Source organism: Furipterus horrens, unplaced genomic scaffold, assembly GCF_987537825.1.
Source record: "Furipterus horrens unplaced genomic scaffold, mFurHor1.1.pri manual_scaffold_5, whole genome shotgun sequence".
NCBI lineage: Eukaryota > Metazoa > Chordata > Mammalia > Chiroptera > Furipteridae > Furipterus > Furipterus horrens.
Window position 1 is genome coordinate 198,572,492 of NW_028327175.1, and position 21,509 is coordinate 198,594,000.

Here is a 21,509-nt window from a genome sequence, read left to right on the forward strand (position 1 = left end):
CTGCTTTGAAAAGCAGACTGGCCATTTCTCAAATAACTAAACAGTTCCCAGGTGACCCAGTGATTTCACTCGTAGGTATACACCCGAGAGAAATAAAATCCTACGTCCACACAGAAATTTGTTCACGTTCCAAGCAGCATTATTCGTTACAGCCAAAAGGCAGGAAGAACCCAGAGTCCAGCTGATGTGCCACGTCTGTACCAGGGAATATCATTCAGCCACAGAAAGAGTGACCCGTGGACGCACGCCACAGCCGTGGCTGAGCCTTGGAATCCTCACCCTCATGACAGAAGCCAGACACAGAAGACCGCAAACACGTTCTGGGATCCCATTCACATGAAGCATCTGGAACAGGGAGATTCACACCCACACAGAGGGACTGGAGGCTGCTCAGGGCTGGGGGTGAGGGAAGAGGGAGGTGATCCCTAAAGAGCGGGGTGATGACAATGTCTTAACGTGGCTCGTGGTGATGGTTGCTCCTGTCTGTGGGTACAGTGAGAACCACCGAATTGTACACCTTTACAGAGTGAACTGCATGGCATTTGAGTTATAATAATAGCTCAATAAAGCTGCCTAAAAAAAATCCTCCAGGAGGTGTGACTGAGCATCCCTGGGGTCACGGAGCCCAGGGACTCGGAGGACCAGCAGGCGGAGCCCCTCCGACAGGCCTTTGCTATGTATGGACGCTATGGGACTACACATTTAAACCGTCCTGTTATCCTATAGCCAGGAGAACCCCTTAAAGACCCAGAATTTGGCGGCGCTGGGGAGTCCCTCTGTCTAACTCACAGCTCTTCTACCAGCCAATCGGGAGTTCATACTGACCACCGTGCGGCCATCCCCGGGGGCTGGGGGTTGCCTGCCAGCCTGGGCCTGACGTGGCCCCCGTGCCAGACCCCACCCGCCGCACGGCAGGCTCAGGCCTCCTGTTGCGTGCGTCAGACAGAAGCTCGAAGCAGAAGCCAGGGGCAGCACTGAACTTAATACCCTTTTATCTTGATTGTCGTTTACTTTCTTCCATTAACAGTTTACTGGACGCAACTGTCTGATGTGACCCCCAGCGGTCGGCACGCCAGGATGGCCATGGCGAGGCACCAGCTGAGCATTGTCCCCTGAGTCACAGCCCAGGTACTTTTCCACTGGGCCTGCAGCCTCAGCGGCTGTTCCCTCCCCTGTCAGAGCCCAGTCGCCCTGCACCGTAGGGCTCGTCTCTCTCCCCCAACACCCACTTCTTGGGTGCGGTTTCTGGGTGCTCAAGCCTAGTCCAGTGCCCCGCACCCACAAATCAAAGGAACCTGCTAGTCCTCTAAGAAAGAAGAGCCATCACTTTTACAAATCGGCCCGAAAGCCAAGCTCATGCCTCTGTACCAGTCTTCCCGGCACGGAGACCTGCAGCTGGATAGGAGGACAGGGAGAGGAAGGACAGGGCCCAAACATTGTAACCACTTGAAAGGAGTTCGGGAAATCGTCACTAACGGCTTTGCTGGTTTGAGATGGGAGAGGAAGCAAAAGAACGAGCCAGGGGGATACTTAAACACTAAGCAAGAAATATAGAACTGTGTGCTGTGTGCTCCTAATTGCTTCGGAATCAGACCCAAACCTGACGCAGCAAGGCCTGAGTGATGACAACACAGGAGCTTAGAAGAGGAGCCTGGGCTCCCCAAACCCCGCCCCTCACCCCTTCACCTCCTATCTACAGGTCCTCGGGCCTGATGGATGAGCAGGACCTAGGCGGTCAGCTTCCCGAGGGCGTGCACCTGCCTCACGGCTCTATCCCAGCCCCCGCCCCGAGCCCGGCACGTAGCTGGAGCCCGGCTCGTTCCCCGTGGCTGAGACAGGGAAGGAAGCATTGCTCGGACGTGTCTAGCTCACGTGTAATGCAGGATTTGTGAATTACGCTCTTCTGTGTGTCCTCGTCTGAATTTATAAGAAAATCTTCTCTATGACAGACATTTGCTGGGCTGTAGTGACATGTCACTGAAGTTGGAGAAGGGGCTGCGTGCGGTGGGCCCACCGTTACCAGACAGAGGCTGCTGAATTCCCTCGGGGCCCGGGCTGATGAGCAGGGCTGGGACCAACACACATGAACCCAGAGCGTAACTGGCCCACAAGCCTCATGGCCATAAAGCGCTGACCTTTTGTTATGGCTCCGGACCTGGGCACGTTTCCATCAGACGGGCTTCAGTCTGCCTTTAATAGAGGTAACCTGTGTGTGTCTGCCTCACTTATTTCTAAGACTCCAGGGTCTGTCACCAGACCAAAGGGGTCCATTTGCCTGTGCGCATCAAAGCCCAATGAAACATGAACCGGAGTTTGTAGCCAAAACAGGGTTTGTTTTCGGGAAGTGGCCCACGCCCCGGGACACAGGTGAGCTGGCGCTGAAGACCTGGCTTCCAGGGCACGGGTCACACAGGGGAAAAGCCATTCATCGTGATGACTAAGGGACTTAGCTGAGGTCAGGGTCCAGGCCTCTGCTGTGGTCAGTGCTAGAGGAGGGGGTTGTTAAGTCATTGCTCCTGGTTTCCTAGCTCTTCTGGGCCTGGAGCTGAAAGACAACAGAGGCCTGGATGTTATCTCCAGTTTGACGAAAATACCTCTGGAGTCAACAGGCCTGAGGCTTTGTTCCTAAGATTATGTGCTGCTGACTGTCCTGAACTCATTGTCCTGCGGGCCTCCTGACTTAGGAGGTGGACGTGCAAGGGAGAGGGAGGTGGATGAGGCAGGGTGCTGGATGAGGCCAGTTTGAACCAAAAGGAAAGAAAGGAGAAAGGGTCATACTAAAGATCCGAAGTTTCTACTTAGTTACCAGTCCAGCAAATCGCTTATCCATAGGAAGCCCTGGAAAACTATTGACTGAATTTAATTGAGCACAGTATGTCTTCTGCTGGGGGTGGGGGTGGGGAACGGAAAAGGCACAGCCAGGCACATTCTGTGGCACTTACCAATGCCTATTCCACCTTTACGCCGAAGGACAAGACTCAATAGTAAGCCAAGCTCTATTATGTCAGCACAAGTCCCAGAACAGTGAAGGCTCCTTCAGAGCTGGGATGGAGCTGGTTCAAGCATCAGAACCCAGTTTTCAGCTCCTCACGTCGGGAGCCCTTCTGTTACCCTGAGCAGGAGGATGTGACGCCTCCTATGGCAGGGACCCACACCCAAGGCAGGACGGAGCTGCAGGAGGCCAGGACTAGACTGCGGAGCGCCTTCGGAGACCCAGGGGACAGCTCTCGTTCTAAGGGCAGCAGAAAACTGTCAGAGGCCTCCACTCAGGGGAGCCACAATCTGATATTTTAAATATGAATATAGATTGTAAAGAGATACGAGAAACAGGGATGGAATAGAAATTTTCTCAGAAATTATAAGTTGCCAATATTAACTAAAGAAAAAAAACATTTTTTTTCCGGGAGAGGAGACACCAAAGCACTAGCAGGGGAAGTCAGGGAGCGCTTCCAGGAGGATGTGACATGACCTACTGAGTCACAGAAGGCAACAAGGACTTTCCAAAATGGACAGAGAGGGAGGCAAAGGGTGTTCACACCAGGGGAGACTCACTTCCACCAAAGTTCACTAAATGGATTGTTCTTGGTTCTAAGGGTGGATATAGAAAGCCACTTAAAAGAATTTTTCGTTTTCACCCTGACTGGTGTGGCTCATTTGGTTGGGCATCGCTCTGTAAAGTGGAAGGTCACAGGTTCAATTCCTGGTCAGGGCACATGCCTGGGTTTCAGGTTTGGTCCTGGTCAGGGCACATACCAGAAGCAACCGATGGATGTTTCTCTCTCCTTCTCTCTCCCCCTCCCTTCCCAATCTCTATAAATAAATAATCAAAATCTTAAAAAAAAAATAAAGAATTTTCTTTTTCCTACAAAAACTGCTGCGAAGGACTTTGGTCCCATGGTTACCCAGTGTCCCTTGTAGCTCAATCCACATGATAAAAGCTTCTGAACATTTAATACCCAGAAGGTTCTCTTGCTCAATAAAGGTGACATGCTTCTTTCCTTCTAAGGAAACGGGCCTTGCGCTGACCTGACACACTCATGGTCTGGAATTAGTCACATCCTAGGCCAGTATTTTTCCCTAACAAAGGTCAATTTTTTTCTTTAAACTCAGATTTTATTTACTTTTAGAGAGACGGGAATAAGGGAGAAAGAGAGGAAGGGAAACATCGACTGGTTGCCTCTCACATGTCCCCAACTAGGGACCTGCCCCGCAACCCTGGCATGTGCCCTGTCTGGGAATCGAACCAGCAACCTTTTGGTTCACAGGCCAATGCGCAACCCACTGAGCCACACCAGCCAGGGCCAACTTTTCTCTTTAACTGAGCCTGTTGTCTTTTAGCATCTAGCTAACATCGCTCTGGAATGTTCGATGTCCTTTTTCTGGACCCTCAAAGCACAAGCACCCACCAGAGCCCAGACCACAAATCCCCTGATTGCTATTATTATGTGTTAATTGTTGACTGTTAGAATCCTGTACCCGCCTACGTAAAAGAAGTATGTGTCCATCATTTTACTTTTTATCCAATCCCAGAGGTCCCCCCACTGCCCCCGCCTTGCTTCCTCCCGCCTCCCTAATCTATCACCAAAGGATTTCCCGCAACCCAGTTAATACCTCCTCTTTTGATTGTAGTGTTTGAAATAAGGTGCAGAACTACCATTCTCCGGAGCATTATCTCAACTCCTTGAGGTTTTGCTTCTCGGCAATTGCCATCAGTTTGACTCACAGAAACACACAGAAATTCTCTACAGGTCTGAACGTTCCTCAGGTTGACACAACAGACTGTTGTAGAACTCAGCGCTGTGCTGGGGGGCTCAGGGTTCTATGGTGTGTACGAGTAGTCAGCACCTTCCTGGCTTCCTGGTAAGTGTCTGTCTGGAAGACCATCAATAAACTTCGTATTGCAACGTGCATTGACTCCGTCAGAGGAGGTTGATGCTTGCGGGGGGCAGGGAGGGTCCCTCATCCGAAGTAGGGAACGTGGACAGAGACCGGGTGTTGTTTCTCTGCCCTTCTAAGGACGGTATGGCGCCAGGACCACTCTGCGGCGTGGGAGGAGTTAACTCGTTGCTGGGGTGCAGTGGGTCTCCAACTCTCATGGGCACCAGAATCACCTGGGGCGCCGGTTAAGCCAGAGTGTGGGCCACATCCCCAAAGAGCCTGAGTCAGCAGCACCGGGAGGGGTCTGATCCCTGTGCCCCGAGCCCTGTTCTCAGGTGACGTTGACGTGCTTGGTGCTGGAATCATGCCGAGAGCCACCGCTTTCGGGGTCAAAGGTTAGTGTCTCTCAGTGCAGGTGAGAGGAGCCGTGGGGTGAGGACGAGCCGCCTGAAATTCGATGTAACATCTGTCAATGTAAGAAATGTCCAAACCTGTGGAGAATTTTTATGGTGGTGGTGTTTTTAGCCAAACGGACAATGGCCAGGATTGAGGTTTTGCTCTGGAGAATGGCAGTTTTGCAGTGTATTTTATATGTTAGAATCGAAGGAGGAGATGGAAGGGGACCACGTGAAATCCATCGGTGGTAGATAAGGGGGTGTCGGGTGTGGCAGAGGGAGAGGAGAAAGGACAGGAGAACAGGAAATACGTTTAAAAGATATAGCTGGCCAGCTGCAGACAGGCGGGCTGAGACCAAACAGGCGTCAGCCCCCAAGAGCAACCAGGCAGGGGTCTCAAGGGGATAAGGGGAGCAAGTGGAGGTTGGCGGGACCCCCTGCAGATGGTCCGATGGGAGAGTTGATTAGGAGCCAGAGCTGATTCTGAGAACAGAGAAGCTGCTCAATTCTCATCTGCAGAGAGCTACCTTTGAAGGACGTAGGCAGTCCCTGGCGCTAGCAGTTACCGTGGGGGCCGCAGAGTCCCTGGGGGCTAGCTACAATTTGACCTCAATTCCCAGAACCCGGGTCTTATGCCTAAGAGGGGAAAGAGAAAGAAAGCAAAGCGGGAAATCTCTGGAATTCGATAAACAGTAAAGAGACACACACGTCTTTGACATGGGTGGGTACAGGGTAGTTAACATTTACAGAACAGAGATGGTATTCAGAAATAAGATAAGGAGAGGGCTCCGCGGTCCAGTGTTAGAGGCTGAGCCTGAGGGTCTGGAAAAGCAGATTACTCTGACATTTCAAAGGTATGTTATCGTAGATGCAAGAAGAAATACAGGCTCAGTCAAGGAAAAGACTGACCTTTGTCCAGGAAGCTACAGACCTAGGACAGGGCTGCCCTGACTAGCTTTTAGTTAGAACTTAAACATTCCTCCTACGCAGCTATCTGTCTCTGAGCTTGCAAGGCCGCCACGCAAGCCGCGCCCGAGTTTGTCAGGTTTGGCATGCGGCCCCATTTTGTCCACGCCTGGGCTGCCCACGAGTACGAAAGGGGCCCGTGGCTGGCCAGCAGCTGTGAGCAACAGCGGGGACCCCTGCCCTGGGCTCCACTTTCAGGGTGGCCGTCACCCCCAGGATGTTTGCATTTTGCTTCCTACCTTACTTATTTCTCTCTTGGGCCCATCTAATCAACAAAGTGTCAGGTTGAGCTGTTGCCATTTTCTGACATTGTCCAAATTTTGAGGTTGTCAGCTTTTAAAGGGACTGCAGTGGGGAAAGAAAAGGTATTCTGTCAGCCTAGAATTCAAAAGCAAAACATTAGATTGAATTTCATTTCCAACGAACTGAATTGAATGTTGGCATGAAAGGGAAAGGAAATCAGGTATTCGGGGGCCGTCATGGCTTGTGTGGAGGAGAAGCTGAGAAAGCAATTCCAGCCCTGGCCAAGCAGTTCAGTTGGTGAGAGCCATACGCCAAGGTTGTGGGTTCGATCCCCGGTCAGGGCACAGACAAGGATCAACCAGTGAATGCACAAATACGTGGAACAACAAATCAGTTTCTCTGTCTTTAAAATCAATAAATTAAAAAGAATTACAAACATCAACAATGTTTTGAGAACGAGAGGGAAAGCAATTCCCACACCTCAAGGAAAAAATGTCATTCTAGGTGAGAACTGAAGGATGGGTGGAATTGAGAGGCAAAGATGGCCGGGAAAGTGGCGTTTGGGCAGAAGGACCAGCAAGAATAAGGACGAGGAGTGGGGAAGCCAGGAAGCAGAGAACGGTCCATCTGAACGGGAGTTCAGGATACACAGGCGGCGCTGCGGGAGACGCTGGGACTCAGGGCCCGGAAGGTAAGCTGCGAAGCTCACACACTGCTCACAAGCAGTGTCTCTCGAATGCGGAACCTAGACTTGTTCTCCAGGGGTCACAGGTTCTTCATGAGACGTGACCCGCTGCAATGTTTAAAACTCTTCAGCTTTCGATGGCCTCCCTGCACCTGAATACGACCACGTTATTCTGGTGTCCACGTTTGCGTCGGAACGACAAGTCACACCTAATGCTAGCACAGCGCAGCAGAGAAACGAAGTCTTCACATCCGCTCATATATTTTGAGCTAAAGACAGAGTTCTTGCACTCTTCTGCCCAGTTCCAGGCAAATACCTTTGAAAACGAAGAATGTATAATTTTCTAGGAATGTAATTTATCAAAACTGAGTCCAGAAAAGAGAGACCACCTAGTCCCACCGATTTGTATGTAACGATAGTTAAATATCAGAAAATGGGTTCATAGTCACTAAATAAATTAATTAGCTTAAGGAGGGAAAAAGACTACTACATAGATACTGCAGACATTGGACAAAATTCAGCCGTCCTTTTTCCTTAAGAAAAAAAAAAGCACTCCATAAAATACGAGTTGTTGAATACTTCTTCTGCCTGGGAAAACATTTCTCCCTCAGCCACAAAGCCAGCATCATCCTTAATGAGAACTACCAGGTCTTTCCACTCCACCCGTGACAACAATGACGATCGCGGTACTTAACACTGTAAATCCATGCCCCGAGCGCTCAAGGGGGCACCCCCGCGCGGCCCCGGCTGCATGTCCCCCCAATTCGTTTCTTCTCCGCCGTCCTCGACAATTTTACACCGTCTGCTCCTGCCCACGCGCCGCTGACCCCTCCTCCCGGCTGAGGATTCTGGTTCCCAACCCCCCGAGGCTGACCCCTCCGCCCGGACGCCCGCGGCAGTGGCGACCCGCGGCCCGAGCACCTGCCGCAGCGCAGCGCCGGTGCCCGGGTCGAAGGCCGAGCCCCATGCCCGCGCTGTGGTCCCGGCTCGTCGTCGCTGCTCGGGGACCCGATGCCAACCGTCCTCCCGCCTCCCGCATCGCCCGCCCCGTGACTACATATTTTGGTCGTCCCGTCGCCAAGACGCCACCCGTTGTCTTCAAACAATAAAATGTCGCCTTCGCTTGGGCTACCGCCCCCGTCCCCGCGGCGCAAACCCCTACCGCGGTCCTGCCTGCGCACCCCAGTCCGCCCGCGGCCCCCACGTGGCCGGCCGCCGCCACTGCTCGGCCCGCCTCGTCGTTGGCCCGTGAGCAGCACGTGACACAGCTGCTCGCCCTCCTCCGCGAGGCAGGCGCTCCGCGTCCCAGCCCCCCGCGCCCCCGCGAGCGCGCCCGGCGTAGGAGCGCCCCCAGGCCTCCCTCGGGCCCCCGCCCTGCCCGCTTCTCTCCGACCCAGCCCCCTGGCTCCTCTCAGTTCCCGACACTTGTCTGTCCCCTCAAACCGTCCCCCTCCCGGCCGCCACCACGGTCCTCGCGCCCCCCGTCCCCCCCCCCCCGGCCCTACCTGCAGCCCTGGCGCTGGGATCCCGCCTCCGCTCCCCGGGCGTCCGGGCCGGACGGCTGGCCGCTGCCCCCTGGGCCGCGCGTGCCCTCACTCGCCACGTCCGGTCCATGAGGAACTCCTCCACCTTCGACAGACGACAGGGAAGGGGACCGAGCGCGGCTGTGAGCGACGCGCGCAAGGAGCGTGATGCGCCCGGGAAGCCGCGCAGGAGCAGTGCCCGGACCCCAAGGCCCCTCCTGGGCAACAACAGGAAATAAGCTGCCACGGAGGGGGGCGGGGGTAAGCCCAAGGTCACGTGACGAAGGCACCCCGGCCAGGCAGGCACCGGCTTCGGCGTGGGAAGCTCCTCAATCGTGGGGATACACCACGGCCGCCCCCACACCCCCAAAAAACACGCGGCTGGAGAAAACCAGTGTGGCTGGTGTTCAGCCCCAATTTGGGAGAACGAAGCGGTGGGCCTTTAAGGGGACAATTTAAATTTTTAGGTGACTATTTGGACCCTTCAAATTCCAAATAGACATCTTAGAAACCTACTGTCACGTCCCAGTGTTTACTGGAAAGAACCTTTTCGTCTTCTGGGACCTTCTCCAGGCCCCTCCCGGAGCGCCTCTCTCCGCCATTCTGTCCCTCACGGACGCTCTCAGTCCCCGGACGTGTATTTTTCCATGCTTGATTTTATCACAGTGCCCTTTGTATTTCTTTTGCAGATTCCTTATCGGCGCCTTTATCATCTTCTTAGGTTTCCGTACACTGAAGATACCGATTTGACCTAAGACTTCATGAGAAGGCCAAACGCTTCTAGACAAGGAAAAGCACCTCACTCGGACCCTACACCAAGCGGTTATGACCAGTCTCTCCAACTACTTCCACTGTAAGAGCGGGGCGTCCTAAAGCCGCTTTATTTTGCAATCCTTATTTTGGTAACCTTGCTAATTTATGTAATGTCAAATGTCAGAGCTTAAAATCTCTCAGGGAAGTTATGATCACAATATTTATCTATTACTGATTTTCAAATACTCCATTTAAATGTATGTATAAAGAAATCTATCATTTTAAATGTTATTCTGGAAAGTGCTGAAAAGAGACTGAATGAAAATTCAACTCATTTAATAATCTGGATATAGTTCACTATAAACAAAGAGTAGTTTTCTACGGAGGCAGTAATACCATAACGGTGAAGAGCCCAAACTCTGGCATCAAAAAGGTTGGGTTTTAAGCCTAATGAGATTTTGGACAAGGGGCTGTGTATTTCCAAACCTGCAGAACGGGAGGAGGGTGGGACTATATAAAAGGACAGCCATGAGGGATCCTTGCGATGACGGAGTGATTCTGTCTTGACTGCATCAGTGTCAACATCCTGGTTATATTTCCTTAGAGGTTTTCAATGTTATCATTAGGAGAAAAGGACTAAAGGTATATAAGGGCTCTGTATTCTTTCTTACAACTATTGAATTGAATCTTTAAAAAAAAAAAAGCTTAAAGTCATTTGCATATCTTCTCTAATTTTGAGTAAAATGAAGTGAAATAGGCTAGCCTCCAAATTGCTTTATAAGCCAGAGAGCAAAATACAAATACCATAGGATCTCACCTATAAGAGGAACCTAATGAACAAAAACAAGGGAGAAAAACAGAACCAGAGGCCTGGAAACAAGGGACCAGAGACCCGGGTCTAGTCAAGGAACGTGTATGAGTGACCCATGGACACGGACAACGGGGCAGGGGCGGAGCAATGGAGAGCAATGGGGGGGAAATTGGGACAATTGTAATCAAGCAACAATAAAAAAAAATTAAAAAATAAAACCAAATTGCTTTTAGTAATGACATGACCAGAAGGTGGCGCCAGCACCACATGACTATACCAGAGCAAGGGTGCTATTCACTTTATAAATGTACTACTAAAATGGAATGCTATGATTTTATCAATCAAAATTAAGTGCTAATCCCAATTCAGCAATATTTCCCATACACATCCTATGTGAAGCTTGGAAAAAATACGGTTCTCAAAAATCATGAAAACACCACCAGTTTGCATCTGAGTAACAGAGCAAGTGGAAACTAGAAAATAAAAACCCCCGGTCGTCTGTGTGGACTGGCAAACGCTTCCGAAGGCAAGGAAGGTTCTTACCAACTCTGGAATTAAGCTGCGGTATCACTGCACTTTCTATACAAATATTTCCTGCCTCACCAGCGGCTGACAGAACGCTGATGAAGGTCTGAGTACCACTTACGGAAAATTCCTGAACAGCAACTAGAAGTAAAATAAAAAGCTGAGGAAGGCTCTCTTTTTTTGTAAAAGCAGCTAAGTTTAGCACTTTCTATTTTTTTTTTTTTTTTACATAAAAACATTTCAAGTCCTTTTCTAGGAAAGGAAATTAAGCCGCACCAGTTAGCAGAGAGTACCAACACAGATGTCCCTAACTGAATGCTGCGTACAAAGCAGGCACAAACCACCTGCTGTTAACAGGGTCTGCGAGAGGCCGCCCCGGGCCTGGCAAGGAGCTCTCGCCGCGCGTGTCAGCGGCCACCGGGCAGCGGCGGGCTCTCCCACGCAGGCCTGCGCGTGTCACATCCAGTCTAACTGCCAACCGAGCGCTGCATGCAGCCGATGACCCAAAACTAGCTCTGAAGCAACATGTTTAATTTTGCCTTTGAGAACATGTTCTAATTAAGCAAAACAAGCAAGCTCGTTTTTCCAAAACGATTCATTTTTTTCATGTGCGATTTCACATCAAGCTGTATCTTACAAGGTAGTGAGTAATTTGTCTGTAAGTATATAAATTCCAGCTAATTAACCAAACCCATCTTGCACTAGTTCTATTTACCTTCTCACATAAGGGCACAGCCAAAGCAAACGAGAAATCAGAATTAATTCTGAGCGGTTTATTCTCGAGTCATTACAGTGTTCAACCAGGTGGACATACAAAGATGACAGACGTAAAAGTAAACATTGGGAAGCGCACATATACTCCCATTCTGAAAGGCATGTTACATGTACAGGAAAAAATGCAGCAAACATTAAGGTATTCAGAGTAATTTTTGACAACTCAGATGTGACATATTTACAAGAAAAGTATAAGTTTTAAAATAATTAAATAATTTTCATAGAATTACAAAAGTATTGAGATAAATATCAGAAGACCCCCAAAATCACAAGAATATTGTCCTATGCTATTGAATACAAGGGTAGTTCCATAAAAAGTCCCAAAATAGAGACAGTATTTTGCCACTATGAAATATATCAAATTACCAATACCAAAACACGCCGACATAAACACGCAACGTGGAAGCCGAGCCCAAGAAAACCGCGTGAGGCTCCTGAACGTTGCAAACTGTCTACACAGGATTTCTCAGGTGTGTTCATGAAAAAGGAACTTTAAAAAAAGCCATTATAATGAATAAAAAGTGTTGACTACTTAAAACCTTTTCGTTCATTTAGAAATGTAGCTGCAAAAAAGAAAAACCCTAAATATACCTTTAAAAAAATGTTAGCTTATGAATAAAGGAGTTGAGTGGCGTGTTCTCCCTGCATCGGGGCTTCCACGGGTGCTATGATACCTCTAGTGTAACAGAGCGGCCGCTGGGCCCCACCACTGCCGCAGGAAACCGCTTTCTCGGACAAGAACTCATCATAGGAAATAAAAAGGGGAAACAGGACATTATGAATTCAGAACAAAACAAAACTGTAAAATGGTAAAATATCATAAAAGTAGCAGCATGTGAAATTCAAGACTGTTTTCTTAAAGCAAACGTTTAAGACTGCATCGCAAAAACAGTACTTGCTCAAACTGGTCTTATTATTCGACATCTCAAACTAAGGAATTTTTAGAGGTGCTTATACTTATGATTCCCTGTGATTAAATGTGTACTCAAATCTGTGTTTTAAAACATAAATGTGCACAGGCAGTAAAGTACCAGCGTTCTGGTATCTCTAACATAAAATGAGACCTTAACACATTAAACTATGCTATGGAAAGTTAATTTTATCCCAATGTTTAAAACCAACCATGTAGGACTTCTGAGCACATTAACAAAATGGGAAACACAGGCACTTGAATATAGGCTGTTCGTGACAAACAGGAGAGGGCACAACTGCATGACGAAAGGGGTGTGCCTTCACGCAGAGCCTTGAGGTCTTTCACGGATCCAAACACAGAAATAGGAACAATGCACAAAATTTTCATAAGAAAATCAGATCGCCCAGAAATTTCACACCAAATAGTCTTCACGGAATACAGCAATGACTACTGCAAGTCTTGTTTAACCTTTTTCAAACAAATGACCAAGACACAGTTGTTTAAAATTTAATTCCCCCTTTCTCCACCTCAGTACAGCCCACAGCCCACCCCAACAGCCCACTGAGCCCCTCTCTGCAGAACTTCCCACGCACCGTGCGATCCAGGGCATCAGACAGTCCACCTTACAGAACCAGCTTCACAGCACCACAGACAGACATCGGGAGCGTAGACACCTCAGTCTGGTAACGTTTCATTCAATAATATTAACCAGTAAGAATGTGTAAATATCGGCCATCTAACAGGAAGTCATAGTAGCATTTTAAAAATGGTAAGATAATAAGCATTTTTAATGTTTTAAATTGATAAACACTTAAATTGTCGAACCCACGAGGAAGAAACATCACACGCACATCTGTATCACCCCAATGAGAACACACAACACCGCGGACAACCGATGCTCAGACTCTTGGATTTCCTCCTTTCTTTCCAAGAGATCCCTTTGGCTGGGCCACCCCCTAGCCCCTTGGGACACCAGCTGGCGAAGAGCACACCGACGAGGCAGTGAGACGCACGCGTGAAGAGCCGTGTCGCCCTTCATCATCTTTGGCGAGAAGCCCCGGGCGGGGACAGCGAGGGGCCGCGGAGGCTGCCGGGCGCCGTGTGCCGCCCCCTCACACGTCGCTGACCGGGAGGCTCGCGTCGTCCAGGTCCACCAGCTCGCAGTCTGCCTCCCGGGGGCCGTTTGCACTTGGAGGTTCTGGCGGAGCCGGGTCAGTCACTTTGGAAGCTGGTTCTCCTGGAGAGACAGCCTGGACCTTGAAGTTCCCTGGCTTGACCTTGGCAAGAGATTCGTGAAATCCTCGCTTCTCCACGGGAAAGCCTGAGACCAGAGAGTTGCTGCGGCCGGCGGCGGGGGCCGCGGGCCCGGCGCGCTTGGACTCGGGACAGCCGGCATGCTCCTGGAAAGAGGGGCGGGGTCAGCCACGGTCCGCCATGGGCGACACGGTTAGTAACGCGGCGTGAGACTCATTCTCTGAAAAACAGAACAGAACGCGCACACAGAGCAGAAGCACGAGCCATGCATGCAGCCAAGCGTGCACGTGCCTCCCCAGAGCCAAGCACCCGGAGGGGTGAGTCTAAAGCAGTGGCGGCCACCAGCCATTTCCACTAAGAAACCAGCTGTCACCAAAGCCAAAAGTGGGAGCTCTGACACTCTGCAGACTCGGTCAGCCTACACGGGGACCCAGTGTCCCACGGCAACTGGGCTGCGCTGCACATGGGCCTACTAGATTGCTTTACTGAAAAGCATATTTTAAATCAACTCTAGGAACCAGCCCACATATTTTAAATATGTCCCTGAATTTCACTGAAACCACTGGGGCAGTCTCTTCGCTTTTTATTTAATCACACTCGTTTAGTTCCGAGTATGTCCTTTGTTCCTATGGCTTAAGATGGTAAAGGGAACAGGGTACAAATTTCATCATCTGTTGTATCTATGGTGAAGTAATTATCAGTGGTGAATGTTAATTTCAATATGTTTCTAGCTATATCCGATCTGAAGATATCTTTAAATATGACCATTCGAAGAGTATCACCATACAGTTCCCAGTGTATCGTGTTCATTTATGAAACAATGGTTTTGAAAATAAAGTACAAATTACCAACGTGACAAATTTAGATGGCTAAATTGCACCTGGGATTTAAAATGCCATGCAAACTATGGTAGAGTTTATCCAATGCACTCACATGCACGAGTTTGCACAGATTAGGATAAGGATGCATTTCAAGTGAAGTATTAAAAAAATTCCAAATATTTAAAATATAGAAATTGAAACTCTTGTGGCAAGTCAGTAAATTAATGTTTAGAAGACAGCTTAAGGACTTTTTCAGTTAGTAAAGTTCTATTTTTCCATTATTTTCTTATTTTTTCTAAATAAGTCTCCAACCTGATGACGCTAGTGAAACGGTTTGCGTTAGTGTTGACACGGTTATGGTGACTGCAAAAGGCAGTCTGGTTAACTCAACTTTCTGGGACGAGTGGTAGTAGGGAGTGAGTCCGGGCCCTCTAGTAAGAAGGCACGTTTGCGTGAGAGCCCACATGCGTGCCGCAGTCCCCCGTGCGCGGTGTATACCTCTGTACACAAGGGTTCGACAGCCTTCTGGCTTGCCGCATCTGGAACACAGTGCAAAGCTAAGATTAGAGACACCCTGCCCGGGGCACAGGGAGGAAAGGGAAAGTGTGCAGTCACAGCCACAGGCCCGTCGCCCCACCACAAGCACCGCACACAGACGCCCTTCTCCCCCTTGTCCTCTTCCCAACAGACAGTGTTTTTGCAGAGAGTCTCACACTTGGCTGCTGAAAAGTCACATTAAACACGGGCAGTTACTGAATTAACACCTAGGAGAGGAACTTCTGGTATTCCAAAAAGAATGTAAGGAGAATGGCTTCATTCAAAATGAGCAAGGTGGATTTGTGCTTACTGATCTGTAGTTACTAATGGTAGGAAGCTATTAGAAGACAATATTACTACCGGGAAAACACTAAGAAGTACAGATTACCCAGCATTCACGATGAATCTGGATAATAAAGGTCATCACGCCACATACCAGACCCCGTTCTGCAGGCCAAAGTGCTACATTTCAAGACACTTAAACATTTTTCATTCCTTTAGTAGAACCTGTATTTCCACATCAGACACCAGTGACCAAAGTATTCTAAAGGCAAATCTTATTCCTATAATGTACTTGATCACGGTAAACTAAAAACTGAAAACATTTTTCTTACTATTTCTGGGAATTTCAGCCGTTTCAATGTTACTGTCATACTACCACAAAGATAATTAAGACTGTAAACAAAAGCAACCTTTTAAATTAACCTACTAGGAGCTGAGAATGAAACCTGAAACGGCCAATTCGTGTGGCCTGAGAGCAGGCAACTGTACTGAAGGCCCCAGCTGCCCCATGGCTTATGGCGCCATTAGGCCGAAGGAAACCCGGAACCGACATCGCAGGAAGCAGAGGAGACTGGGGCGTCCACAAAGCGCGACACGGCGACCGAAGGCGCCTGACACAGAGAGGCCACATACTAACTGACGAGCTGGTCGCGTCATACCAAACCCAGACCTCCTGACAGGCTAGGGACCCCTAAAACAAAGCACGGAAACGGTCGCTCTTTAGCTGCCTTGCCTGTGCACTTAAGACAATACAATGCACAGAAAGTTATGTATGCACACCACTACACGGAAGCATTAAATTAGAAATGCATTACTTTTGGGCAGGTCCATTTGGTATGAAAGTCACCATGCAAATAAATCTCAATACAGAAAGAAATCATAAGGATTAGGGGGAGAAGAAGGAGAATAACTTCACGGGACGGGGGAACCCAAGGGAGTACGACCCCAGAGACCAGGGCACATACAGAAGGCGCTGACCGGCCGGGTCCCCGCTGCGCGACGATGGCACCAGAGATGGCTTTAATCCAACTGTGCATGTCTTCAGGGCTATCGGCCTGGGGAAGAGGAAGGACGCATTCAATTTTTCCTCAATACCAGCTCCTTCATCTACAAACTCAAAAGATGTGTTCATAAAGTGTCAACAACAAGATCATTCTAAGGCAGTGGTTTCAAAAAAGTTTAGACTTTTAGAGTGTTAAGTTTTATAACACAAAAACAAATATATTTTTAAAATTTCCAATCTAATATGTTAAGTTTGTTTTATACATAAATACGGGATGCCTATCTACCATTAGTAAAACTCTAAGATCTATCTGCTTTTCTTATGGATGTTTGAGCTCCCTCTTCTATAAAACTACCAAAACGATATAATCAAAATTCTAAAATATGTGCAAAAATAATCTAAGTTGAAAGTACAACACTTAGCTCTAGGTTCGAGTAGCACTGCCCTTCCTCCGAACACCACGTAATCCTATTCGACGAACTCACAGCAAACAACACCCTTAATTTGTTGCACATATGACCAACAACTCATCTGAACACGGTTTTAGTGAATTACAGTTGTGATATTTTTTGCTTGTTCTCATAAGCTGCAAGTTTACTTCACCTCTAAAATTATCCCCATCTTGCTAAGAGGATCTATGATCTTCAAAGAAGTATCTTACCTGCACATAGAAAGTTCGAGACGATGTTACAATTTCAAAGAGGTTATCCCTCATCATTATGTCACTGTTAACAAAAAGAGGATTTCCAAGTGTACTTAAATAGCAGCTGACTGACAGTTTTTCTTTTCCTTATTTATGTATCAATAGAAAGTAAATACTAGAGATAAAATACTGATTTGACAAAACCAAATTATCAACTTTCTCAACTCGTTTTTGCATTAAATTTTACTCATTTTATATATTTATATATATATTTTAGAAAAGGTTCATAAAACTACTTTAAAATTCTAAGTTTTTAAACATGAAGAAATCAGTCTGCCCAAACCCTACAAAGTTACCACATTTTCTTACAAAGCTCTATTCTGCACCCATCTCTAAATATTAAATACAAATATATCGATTTGTCAAATATGACAGCCTTTTCTTTTCCATTAAAATAAAGTTAAGGACTGTCTCCTAATTTTTAGTTTTCAAACAAAAAAACCTCAGTATTTTAATCCAAGTCTTTTAAAAGTTCTTGCAACTCCCAACTCTAAGCAGCCAGAAGTAGCAGCAGGAAACGGAACAGTCCCCCTGGTGGGCACAGCGGTCACACCACAGCACTGCTGGGCATCAGTAACATGTAAATAACGCACACGTCAGAGCCGGCGCTCACCTCTGCTTACACTCCTGCACTCTGTGAACCTCTTTAAGTGGTATCAGGCGAAGAGGGTCCTTCTCCTGGAGGGAAAAACAAAAGCAAACAGGTACATGCAGTGTATTCTTCAGAGTCAGCTGTCTTATTTGGAGAGGTATGTGAAAATTATGTTTCTTTCTTAAAGCAAGTCTAAGACATAAATCTACCTTCTTGAATTATCCAGCATCAGAATAGCTCAAATACCACAACTTTATTTATAACAGACACACTGGTTTGAAACAAAGAAGCTGGCATGTGACACACATTCACATTATTTCTGGCCTTATGACAAGACAGCCCATTAAAAGCCATTAACCATCAGACCCCGATCGGCCCCTCTGTCCCCAGTAGAGTGGAGTACTTTCTCTTTGGAATGTTGTTTCGCTATAGAAGGCACCAGAGCAGTGAATACCCAACTACTCTGAGTTAAGTGCATCATTTTAAGAATAACACTTTTATATGAATACATTATTTTAGCAAGCACAATTTACCGCATATTTACTAAGTGCCAGGACATCTGCTAGATTTTAAATGTTATCTCACTTCAATTTCCCACAACCCTACAATAAAGCACTATTATTCACCAGAGGAAACTGAGGATGAGGCATGCTAAGTACCTAAGTTTACAGAACTAAATATAAGATGCAAATATGATATAAATAGTTCCTAATAACATAATATTTATACTATACATTCCATAAAATACTATATACTGAATTTCACTAAATACATCATGAGATTGATAAGTCATTTTTTATGGGCATTAAGAAAAAAAGTAAACCACAGCTGAACACTTTTTAAAAATCACAAATCTTTAAGTTTTACAAAATAGTTCATTTAAAAATAATTTCAAACTAAAAATTTCTGTATACCTTGCACCGTTGACCAAGATGTTAGCGTTTGTATTCACTAAATCATTGTGTTTGTGTACACATGCGAATGTGGTGCGTATGTATTTTTCCTGAAATGTCTGAAGGCACGTAGTAGGTGTGATACATCCTTACTACTGAAACACTCTAGTGTGCATTTCCTGCAAAAAGGGTGTTCTCTTACACAACCACAGTCCACGCGGGAAAACCAGAAACTCCGCACTGAGGCCATACTGGGATCTCACACACACCATACGCAGATTTGACTCACTGCCCCCCCCCCCCCCCCCCCAGTATCCTTTACAGCAAAGGAAACACGTGCTATGTATTTTCTGCTCTGGGGCTCAGACAGGCAGCACACCTCCTATCTGTTAACAGCGGTCACGTCTCACTCTCCTTTCCTGTGGAATAGTTCTCCAGCTGTCCGCGACCTTCCCAGTTTTAAAACCGCAGGCCAGGGGTTTTGCAGAACGCCTCTCATTTGGCTCTGCCCGGGGTTAATGGTGCTCAGACCTGGGCTGCGTGGCCTGCGCAGGAAGCCCCGCTGTGGGCTGCTGTCCTCAGTGCTCCAGCGGGGGGAGCGACAGTGGCCTGTCCGAGCACCCAGCTGTTACCCCTGACCTCTTGCTGAGGTCACGCCTGCCAGTAGCTGTCACATCACTCTTCTCCCCTTGTCACTATTAAATACCTCGTGGGGAAGTACTGGGGGCCTCTGTAATACCCGGTCCCCCATCATAATTTCGTCCTCTAGATTTACCAAATATTGAGGATTCTTGCCTAAAACCATGACTACAGGGACTACGCAACGGTGCCTTTTCTAACGCCATGAACTCATCTACATGTGTTAGCTGGAATTTTACTCTAAGAAAGTGCTTTTCCTTCTCCACTTATTTATTAATGACTCGATGAACTCTGTGAATTATAATCCATTCTTACCATTCATTTTCTTGCCCAAATTGTCTGAGTTTCAAGATGGGTTCTGTGCCCTTCTGACACACCCCACCGCTTCTCTGAGCTACTTCCTTATTGTCTGTCGGAACTAATGTTCAGAACGAGTTCAGCTTGTACTTTCCCGGCCCAAATTCTGAAACCGGCCGTTTCCCCAGGGGCCCTTTTGTGGAAACAGCATTCGGGTAAAGGGTGTGTCCATCGGTTTACTCAGCAACAGTTTTCTCATGATAGATGAGAAATTATATATCTGTCAAGATTTTTATTTTAATATGTGCTCCTCTAACTACCAGTGATTTTAAAGGATCATTTTATATGTTTAAGGACGATTTTAGTTTCTTTGTAAATATTGTCTATTTGTGTCTTTTGCTCATTAGTCTACCAGATATTTTTCCCCTCAACTTTTTAATTTATTTTTAAGTATATTTATTGATTATGCTGTTATAGCTGTCCCAACTTTTTTCCCTTTGCCCCTCTCTGGCTGGTATCCCACTTCCCTTTAGCACTCACCCCCCACTTAGTTCATGTCCACAGGTCGTAAGTTCTCTGGCGTCACATTTCCTATACTCTTCTTAGCACCCCCCTATTTTGTTCCTATCAAGTATGTTTCTCAATCCCTACACCATTTCCCCCATCACCTCCCCCACTGCTGATAACCCTCCATATGATCTCCATATCTATGAATCTGTTCCTGTTCTGGTTGTTTGCTTAGTTTGTTTTTCTTTTTTAGACTCAGTTGTTGATAGCTGTGAATTTGTTGTCATTTTAATGTTCATAGTTTTCGTCATCATCTTTTTCTTAAATAAGTCCCTTTAACATTTCATATAATAATGGCTTGGTGATGATGAACTCCTTTAGCTTTATCTTGTCTGGGAAGCACTTCATCTGCCCTTCCATTCTAAATGACAGCTTTGCTGAACAGAGGAGTCTTGGTTTTAAGTCCTTGCTTTTCATCATATTTAATACTTCTTGCCAGTCCCTTCTTGTCTGCCAAGTTTCTTTTGAGAAATCAGCTGATAGTCTTATAGGGACCCCTTTGTAGGTAACTCTCTGCTTTTCTCTTGCTGCTTTTAAGATTCTCTCTTTATCTTGAACTTTTGGCATTTTAATTATGATGTGTCTTGGTGTGGTCCTCTTCGGGACTAGCTTGTTTGAGACTGTGCTTCCTGGACGTGTATGTCTATTTCCTTCGCCAAATGTAGAAAGTTTTCCTTCATTATTTTTTCATGTAAGCTTTCAATTTCTTGCTTTTCATTCTCCTTCTGGCACCCCTATGATTCAGATGTTGGAACATTTAAAGCTGTCCCAGAGGTTCCAAAGCCTCTCCTCATTTTTTTCAATTCTTGTTTCCTCATTCTGCACTGGTTGACTGTTTTTTTCTTCCTTATGTTCCAAATCATTGATCTGAACCCCAGTTTCCTCCCCTTCACCATTGGTTTTGTGTGGATTTTCCTTCATTTCATTTAGCATAGCCTTCACTTCTTCCCTTATGTGTTTGCCATACTTAAGCATATCTGTCAAGCCTGTGAGCATCTTTACCAGCAGTGTTTTGAACTCTGCATCTGTTAGGTTGGCTATCTCCTCGTCTGTGAGGCTGGTTATCTCCTCATCGCTTAGTTCTCCTACTGGAACCTTGATTCATTCCCCCTTTTGGGCCATACTTCTCTGTCTCCTCATCCGGACAGGCTCCTGTGTTTGTTTGCCTCTGTGCTTTAGCTAGAGCTGTTGCTCCTGTTACGTTGTAAGGGGTGGAGCCTTAGGGATTCGTCAGCACAGGGCAACCCGTTTCAGCATGTTGTGACGCTGTATGTGGGGGAGGAGCCCGAGAGGAAACAATGCCACCTGTCCAGCACTCACCCCTTTTCCGGGCACCTCCCCCACTTCCGTATGGGACTGGCGCCTCTCTAGCTGCTGCCCTGGCCGTCATTCCCAGAGTGGTTGGGTCTGCGAACTTTCTAGGACCATGAGGGCCCTTTAAACAAGCGGACTCTG

The 21,509-nt window shown here is 47.3% G+C and overlaps 1 protein-coding gene across 4 annotated transcripts in view; it reads right to left on the reverse strand.

Moving 5' to 3' along the window:
• Positions 1-13,233: 13,233 nt before the first annotated feature.
• PLEKHA1 (pleckstrin homology domain containing A1) overlaps positions 13,234-21,509 on the reverse strand; it is a 38,118-nt gene continuing 29,842 nt past the window's right edge. For 3 of the 4 annotated variants that reach the window (XM_090278731.1, XM_090278729.1, XM_090278730.1), the window contains 4 exons: positions 17,680-17,744; positions 17,025-17,088; positions 16,326-16,415; positions 13,234-13,866 (listed from right to left, as the gene is read on the reverse strand). In XM_090278731.1, the coding sequence (XP_090134857.1) occupies positions 13,579-13,866; positions 16,326-16,415; positions 17,025-17,088; positions 17,680-17,744 (507 nt within the window). In that variant the 3' untranslated portion in view covers positions 13,234-13,578. The remainder of the gene's footprint in view (positions 13,867-16,325; positions 16,416-17,024; positions 17,089-17,679; positions 17,745-21,509) is intronic. The other variant, XM_090278732.1, reaches the window with a different exon arrangement.